General features: G+C 36.5%; 1 protein-coding gene across 1 annotated transcript in view; it reads left to right on the top strand.

Annotated features, from left to right (window-relative positions):
• Window positions 1-6,263: 6,263 nt before the first annotated feature.
• Window positions 6,264-9,022, top strand: part of RGS12 (regulator of G-protein signaling 12) — a gene marked incomplete at its 3' end in the record, with an annotated part of 60,771 nt that continues 58,012 nt past the window's right edge. Inside the window, exon 1 of the mRNA XM_009703755.1 lies at window positions 6,264-8,120. Within this exon, the coding sequence (XP_009702057.1) occupies window positions 6,264-8,120 (1,857 nt within the window). The remainder of the gene's footprint in view (window positions 8,121-9,022) is intronic.

The raw sequence follows: 9,022 nt of genomic DNA, 5'->3' as shown, positions 1-9,022 counted from the left end.
ATTCCGACTTGCCCGTCCTGGCTCTCGCCGTTGCGTGGAAGCGCCGTGAGTGCAAACCATCCCAAGTCTTTTCCCGACCGCTTTTATTCCCGAGCAGATCTCGCGTGTCGCTGCTTCAGTCCGAAATGCTGCCCTTTATCGCGGCGTCCCAACAGTTTTGGAACGTATTTGCAAGAAAAGCAAGGGGGAAAAAAAAAAAAAAGCCTAAATACCAAAAAAACTTTTCACCTTAAATACAACAAATACATTAATCTGAATTGTAAACACATGACTGTTTATACAATAGCTTTAGAAAACTTTGTCCTTAGTCGCATGCGTCTTGTCAGACCAGCCAGCAAATGTCCTATTTGTGTTCTTTACACTTTGTACACGGGCTTCAATGTGAGAAGACTTTTCATTAACAGCTATTTTTTAGCCTGCTGTTACTAATTGAAGTTAATATTTTTTTTGAATGATCGCGCTAGGTACACCTAATTGTTTTCTGGCGGAGCAGTTGTTGCTTATACAGGAAACATAATGGTATGTTCTGCCGATTGTGAAATGCTGATAAGATTTTTTTTTTTTTAATTAAAATATTGTCCCGCCCAAGTTCTCAAAGAACTGGTGGCTGTCTTCTGCAGGTAGTGCTGTTACATTTCTCGTGTAACTTGTCTATAAACATGTACCACATTTGAATAGTGAGTGGAATTCAAATTTTATAACTTCATTTGAGCTTTGTAGTGTCATCATTTGTGAAAGCCAGTTCTGCCTTAATGAGTAGCACCCGTGCTGAAGAGTCTTTTGCAATACTTCAAGACATGTGTGAGGGATGAGGGAACAGTCTTTCTCCTCTATGGGCTTCCACTTTGCACGCTTTATCCTCTTACAGCCTCGCTATTGAAAAACAAAATGAAGCCAACCAGTTCTCTGCTTTTCAAAAAAAAAAAAAAAGCAAGCACATTAACATGGATCCTGTAGTGCTGAGTATCAGCTCATTTCCAAGGGCTTTTCAAAATGAACTGGTGGTCAGTAATGAAGTCTTAAACTTCACGTGCTCCCTCACTGCCCTCTGTAACTGTTAGGGTTATAGTCTAACATACACCATAACAGGAGCATGCCTCCTGTTTCTGTTTGCTCCTTTTGTTGCTATGAGTTAACAAGAACAGAAGCAGGAAACAAACCACCTCTCTCCCTTGAAAGTAAGCAAATAAGTATTATTTTCTCTGAAGCAGAGAGTTTGAAAATGACATGAAAAGCTAACATGGATATGTAAAAACATTACATAAAGAGATGCAATGTTTGTGGAATAAAGTACAACTCAAGTGTAACTGGTATTTTTGGTGTTTTATACCCCCAAAATAATTGATTTAAATGGTAGACCAGAATGTATGCTGGCAGAAAACTCAAATGTTTCTTTTTGTTTTGCAGTTCTGTGACAAAGCTGATGTATATGGGCAAATTATGTTATTTCACATACTTGAACAACTCTTAATTTGTATATATTAGTGTTTCTGTCTGAAACATCCTGTGAAATATTTTATAGTTATTAAGCTGTATTGGTTCTGTGTCATAGTACTAAGCTGCATTAGTACAAACTTTGATGAACTTTCTGAAATCATAGTTTAATTTTGTATTTGCAATGTTCTTCAAATAATAGTATGAATTCTATATTTTCAGTGTTTTTAACAAGTATATTAAATATCACAAAACTATATAATTTGCTTAAGATTTAGTTACTATGTGTTGCAAATTATTCTGCTTTTGTAGGCCTATTTTCTCCTATAAAATGCACGTATCCTCCTGACTAATATTCACTACTGTGTTTTGGTATTGTACAGACTTTTTTCTTTAAGACTTACTTTATCATACTTAGCGGTAGCAGAAAGTCAAAGTAAGCTTGGCCACCTGTAGTGTTGTGGTGTAACGGCTTTTCTGACCTACTGTATATGACTGAATGTAGTTATGCTATCAAATTAATAAAATTCAGTGCTATAATTATTAGAAGTAATATAGTAGTATATTGTTGGTAGGCTCAGTAAGATTCGGCATTTAATTTGAACTGAAAATCAACAGCTCAAATAATTTTGTCTTTGGCTACTCGTGACAGTTATCTCAGGTTGTATAGTTCACTAACAAGTTCATGTTTTAGTAAACATGCAGACACCTACAATGGTTTAGTAAACATGCAGACACCTCCTCTTTTTGAAGAGGAGGCTGAGGGGAGACCTGATAGCCCTCTACAACAGCTCAAATAATTTTGTCTTTGGCTACTCGTGACAGTTATCTCAGGTTGTATAGTTCACTAACAAGTTCATGTTTTAGTAAACATGCAGACACCTACAATGGTTTATATCAGTGCAACTAAAATGATGTCTTTGTTTCACTGGTTACACTACACATTTTGTAATTTATTACAGGAAAAAGATATTCAGACATATGATTACTTTGAAACTGTGGAAGTTTGTGCCATATCTCTTTAGCTCCAGATTTCAAATCTGCCAAGGGATTAAAAGAAAATTTAGGCAATTAGATAATTTGATAATTTAGTTTAGAACTAGTCTGTTAACAGTTTGTAACTCAACTATCTCTGTTGGAATCTCTCTGGTTATAAGGAACGCCATTTTCATAATTTTTCCATTTGCCCGTCGTGCCACTGTTGTTGCAGTAGAACATGTTCAAATGTTGAGGGCTCTTTCAGAAGAGCTACATTTATCATTTGGAAGTTTCCTAGATAAATTTAGTGAGCTGTTATTTGTCATGGGTGTAAGTGGCACAAAAAATGCGCAATAATATTCAGCTACTGAGGGAGGGAAGAGATGGCTTTTCCAGTGATATAACTCAGTTTTTTCTTTGTTGTGTTTTTTTTTTTTGTGTGTGTGTGTATACACATTAATAGGAAAAACTCCTTTAATGTTGAGTTACTTCCTAACTTTATACTGACAAAATTACAGAAATATATTAATAGCTGGAAGTCTTCATACCTCTGGAACTTCATCATTAGAGAAAAGTAATGTATTAGCAGCCTGCTGCTTTGTTTTTTATAATGCTCAGGTTTTGGAATGAAGTTCCCTTATCACTGGTTATCATCTGGAGTAAATGCTTGATGTGTAAATTGACTTGTGAATAGGATTGAAAGGAATCCTCTCATAGCAAATGTGGAATCATGAGGTAAGACAGTGCTGGGGTTTGCTTCTTCCCAAGAGCAGCCTAACTACATTTTCATTATGTGTTTTTTATAGATTAGAAAAGTAGCTAGAAAAATTTGTTTTTCTTATCAGTCACTTAAACATTACAATATTGACTCTTAATTTTTTTTGTAACTACTGCTTTTTATTGTATTTTTTTTGATCAGATATATATAATCTAGTACTCTCTTGTTTCCTTTCCTCTTTCAAGCTAGTGGCACACTTTTAGGTGCCAGATACTACAGTGCTTTATGTTGACCAGGTTAGCAGCACAGTTTTGGAGGGTACCCAAGGGACACATTAGGCTATTCTCCAGACAATCAAGAACAGAAATACTAGAAGGCAAGTTAAAACATGTATATATTCATACTCATAGATACCAGGTTTTGATTTACTGTTGGACATTCGTTGGTGTGTTTTTTTTTTTTTTATTGGAGAACTATATCTTGAAAAGTTGAATGATTATTCTCAGAAAGTACCAGACCTAATTAGAGATAGCTGAATGCACAGTGATCTCTTGGTTCCCAAGTTTAGCCTCATTAGGAAAAGGTCAATCTATGTTTAAGGCACAAGACTGGGTGCAAGTTGACAGGGGTCTTTTACAGCAAAGTGTGAGTTTGGTTAAATGTTTGCAAAGTGTTTCTTATGTTATGATTTCTATTCAAAGGTTAAGTGTGAAGTTTCTTTACTACTTAAAGCTAAGTTATTTTCCCAAATTATAAGGGAACTATTGTTACTGAAGCTAGATAATTGCTGTATTAAAACAATTTGCAAAAACCATACTACATTGAACAGTCACAGCTGCGCCATGGAGATATAAAAACCTGATGTCCATTTGTTCAAAAAAACACAATGTAAAACCCAAAAGCAAAGCCAAGTGAATGTCTTCTAGTATCATGAAGGCTGTCCTATGTAGGATTTGAAAGGGTCCTAGGGGAATTACATCCTGTAGTTGACTATTAGGCAGAATATTCAAGAAACGACAGTGGTTTTTAAAATTTGGTAATCCAACAGCTCATATGTAGTTAAGTAGTTAAGACTTTGATCTTAAATTGTATTTTAGTGGTTGTTGGTGTTTTTTTTTTTTTGGTGGAACTTTTGAAGTTTGTTCTGTCCCGGGCGGAAATACTGTGAAAGTAGTGTGCTGTGTATTGCATCACATTTAGAGTGTGGGTTTTTTTGTTATTTCTGTAGCTGAGAGCAATGTCAAAAGGATTTCTTGGTAATTTTTTGTCCATGCAATAATGGGTTGGACACCGGTAATTTAACACTTTAGGTACGATAAACAAATGTGTGTCTCTGTGTGTGGGGGTGTGTATGTATTTTTTTTTTTAATGTGTATCAGTTTATCTAAAATGTTGCCCTCATTTTGCCCATGTACACAAGATACTTGCTTTCAAGAACCTTATACACTTCAAGTGTGTTACAGTGTGACTGAGTTATGAATAAGCCTGTGGACCAGCTCAGAGCAGTAATTATTTTCAGATTAGTTCTCACTTGCTCACATGGACTTTATTGCAATTTTATGTAGTTGTAGTCCCCCAGTTATTTCAGTCAGTCGTCCTCCAGACCTGTGGAAGTAAGAGTTCATATCATACAACAAGGGGATAGTTTCAAAAGTTGACCAAGTTGTCATCTCTATTCTTTGTATTAAAAATTTTTTTAATGCATTTTAACCTGCTTAGTGGAGGAAACCTTTCTAAAACAATGGAATTTCCCTGAGTGTAATTAGAACAAGACATCTAGGCTTCAGTGTCAATACCAAAACGTAATGAAATCTACTATTTCTTGCTCTTTATATAAAGCTGCTTTATCTTAATTGTAAAGTCATGACTAGATTAATACTGGCAGCCTGTGGGGTTCCTTCTTTTTTCCTCTTTTTTTATTTTCAATTTTTAAGCTAAACTAAAACACATGGATGTTGGAATGACTGAAATGCATTTTTTTTTATAGTGTTTGCTTTCTGACAAATTATTTTTTAGTAGATTAATTGGTGTAACAGAGTAAATCTGATTTTGGTTCTCTTTGGGTCTGAAATATATGTGCAAAAGTTGAAGTTTGAGATACTTATTTTAAGCTGCCTTCACAGTCAGTCAGTGGAGAGATATGGTCTGAAATATATGTGCAAAAGTTGAAGTCTGAGATACTTATTTTAAGCTACCTTCACAGTCAGTCAGTGGAGAGATACGGGCAACTCTAGGGGTAATTTCTCTAACCTGTTTTGCATGGATACATTTGGTACCTGTTTCTGTACATTGAGTATAAAGAGGGGTAGGCTGCAGCTGAGTAGATACCCTTGAACTCTAATTTTTTTGTTGCTGGGAAAGGATAGATGAGATTCATCCAGGATTTTCACTGTGCTGTAAAATGTGGTGCTATTGCAATGGTGCAGTAAGCCAGAAGTTAACTGAATGCTAGGTAACATGGTGGTATTGGTGAAGATGTAACGTGCTGTAGTATAAAAACATTGGCTATTGCAATGGTGCAGTAAGCCAGAAGTTGACTGAATGCTAGGTAACGTGGCCGGAAGTTAACTGAATGCTAGGTAACGTGGTGGTATTGGTGAAGATGTAACATGCTGTAGTATAAAAACATTGACTGTACATCCGAAGACTTAGACTCTGTTCTGTGCTTTGTCATTCAGTTACTTTGTCATTTTGGACAGCCACTTTATTTGCATTTGCTACTGCTTTCTCATCAGTAAAATGAAGACTGTGGTACCTGTTCTTTTCAAATTGTTTTGACTGTTGTGTTAATTCTTTAGCAATAGTTTTTGGTAGAGTTTGCTAGCAGTATTTCTGAACAGTAAAGGGAATACTAAAACCTGAAATATAATTGAGAATTAATTTTTTTTCTTTCTTTCAGTAAAATGAAGACTGTGGTACCTGTTCTTTTCAAATTGTTTTGACTGTTGTGTTAATTCTTTAGCAATAGTTTTTGGTAGAGTTTGCTAGCAGTATTTCTGAACTGAAATATAATTGAGAATTAATTTTTCTTCTTTCTTTCTTTAGAGCTTCGTCAGATGAAGGAGTGATACTCTTGAAACATGACAAGAAACTGGACTAATTAAGTTTTCCTATTTCAGGAAAAAAACTCAAAATGTATAGACCAGGGGAAACGGTCAAACGTCGACTCAACATGCATGCTCCTCCTCGGATAAGAAGCGTGGAAGTTGCTAGAGGAAGAGCAGGTTATGGGTTTACACTTTCTGGACAAGCTCCTTGTGTTCTTAGTTGTGTTATGAAGGGAAGCCCTGCAGATTATGTTGGACTTAAAGCAGGAGATCAGATATTTGCAGTTAATGAAATCAATGTGAAAAAAGCCTCTCATGAAGATGTAGTGAAACTTATAGGAAAATGTTCTGGAGTCCTGCACATGGTCATTGCTGAAGGGATTAGTCATATAGATTCATGTTCAAGTGATGAAGAAGTTGGTTTTTATGATGGGAAGGGATGGCTGAAACCCAAACCTGACTCTAAAGCTCTGGGTATAAACAGAGCAGAGAAAGTTGTTGAAGAAATGCAGTCTGGTGGCATTTTCAACATGATCTTTGAGAATCCTACTCTTTGTGCTAGTAACTCAGATAATTCTGCACCAAAACAAAGATCGTTTTCAATTTCTGCTGCTATTAAATTTGAAACTGGCAATGAAAGTGTAAGCAATCCAAACCTATTGTCAAAGGAGGAAATATCCAAAGTCCTGTATGACGATTCAGTTTTTAGAACGGGACTGGAGAGCACAGAAGACTTTGGATTAGATGCAAACATTTTAAATGTTGCCATGATTGTAGGTTACCTAGGCTCAATTGAACTTCCTTCAACAACCTCAAATTTGGAAAATGAGAGTTTGCAGGCTATTCGTGGATGCATGAGACGTCTACGGGCGGAACAAAAAATCCATTCACTGGTCATGATGAAGATAATGCATGACTGTATTCAGCTCTGCAGTGACAAATCAGGTATACTGGCAGAATATCCTGCAGAGAAACTGGCATTCAGTGCTGTTTGCCCCGATGATAGAAGATTCTTTGGGCTAGTTACAATGCAGACAAATGATGATGCAAGCTTGGCTCAGGAAGATGAAGGGGTTCTGAGGACATCTTGCCATGTTTTTATGGTGGATCCTGAATTATTTCATCATAAAATTCACCAGGGCGTTGCAAGACGTTTTGGACTGGAATGTACGGCAGATCCAGACACAAATGGCTGTCTAGAGTTTCCAACATCATCTCTACCTGTTCTTCAGTTTATTTCGGTCCTGTATAGGGATATGGGGGAATTGATTGAGGGAATGCGTGCGAGGGCTTTTCTTGATGGTGATGCAGATGCTCATCAGAATAATAGTACAAGCAGTAATAGTGATAGTGGAATTGGAAATTTTAACCAAGAAGAAAAGAATAATAGAGTTCTGGTGGTTGATTTAGGGAGCAATCCGAGTAAACACATTCCTAACAGCATATGGGAAAATCCAGTGGGAAGAGGACAAAATCAGCCTGCTTCCCATTGGAATGGCTTCTGTCCTGAACAAGAAGGAAACATTCCTTTAGAGGTAATTCAGAATGATAAGTCTCAAAATGTAAGCAAACACTTAAGTCCTTCTGCTCGTATTGAAGTTCCACTGGTTTCCTCCCGAAATTCAGTACCCCCATCAAAGAAAAACGCTGCAGGCATAGGCAATCAAAGGTGGTTGCCAGTGCATGTTTTACAAGAATGGCAGCATGGAAATGCGAGCGACCAGGAGTCGTACACTGATTCTACGGACGGCTGGTCAAGCGTTAACTGTGGAACTCTTCCCCCACCAATGAGTAAGATTCCAGCTGACAGATACAGAGTCGATGGCAGTTTTGGTCAACCGCAGTTAAAATCTCATAAAAATGAATGGTCTAAGAAGATGTTTTGCATGCAGAACAAATTTGGCCCTCCACACAGTATTAGGAAGTCTAAAGAAGATAAAAAGGTAAGAATATGTTGATACTGGTTCTTAAAAAAACAAAAAAAACCACCCAAACCCAACAGCCTGTGGTATTTTTATACCATGATATTTGCATACTAAAATCTAAACATGTATTATTTACAAAATTTCAGATGAAGAAGATAACATGGTTCTTTCTCCTTTGCAGAGGCTTTGCGTATTCCTGTTTAATTGAGTGCAGCTCTGGAATTGTACTTCTGCTGGAAGTGTTAGAGCTTTCTCACATTTCTTCTTGTCTCTTCATTGTTTCCAAATGTTGCAGTGGCATTGCAATAAAAGGAGACATGACATTCTAGCAACTTCAGTTCCTTCTGACCTCCAGCAGCAAAAGAATGGAAACAGTCTGGATCTTCAGTCTGGTTCCTTTTTTATAGAGGGCTGGCTTGCAAATGTTATTATTTTAGTGATATCTATTTTTATAGAGATATAGTCTAGTCATTAGGCAAAAGTTTGTTACACACTTTTAACTTGAACTGAATAAGACAATTTTATTATAAAAATTAACTCCAGCAAACCTCTCAATACAAGTAGCATTAAACCTACATCAAAGGATAGTAGTTAGTGGTGATTATAGTGTCTGCTATTAGGTCACAAAACTAACGTTCTGCCAGTAAGCTGTAATTAAAATTTTATTCTGAATTACTGCTTCATCTACTTGTTTTGTCTACTGTTGGGCTTCTATAAACCCAAGTGAGAAGATTTTTAAAAAAATTGTGGGAGAGGTGTCCAACATAATTACATACTGTTCCCTTTGTCATATACACGTTTTGCTGTTGAGGGAACTAATCTCATGGGAGTCTATTGTTGATAACTGGGATTCTAGTAAAGTGGAGGTCACTGATCCTGTACTGAAAGAGTTAGTATCAGAGTTGTATCTAAAACATTTG

Source organism: Cariama cristata, unplaced genomic scaffold, assembly GCF_000690535.1.
Source record: "Cariama cristata isolate BGI_N322 unplaced genomic scaffold, ASM69053v1 scaffold197, whole genome shotgun sequence".
NCBI lineage: Eukaryota > Metazoa > Chordata > Aves > Cariamiformes > Cariamidae > Cariama > Cariama cristata.
The sequence above is the reverse complement of the archived record's forward strand: the minus strand, read 5'-3'. Positions and strand labels throughout refer to the sequence as shown.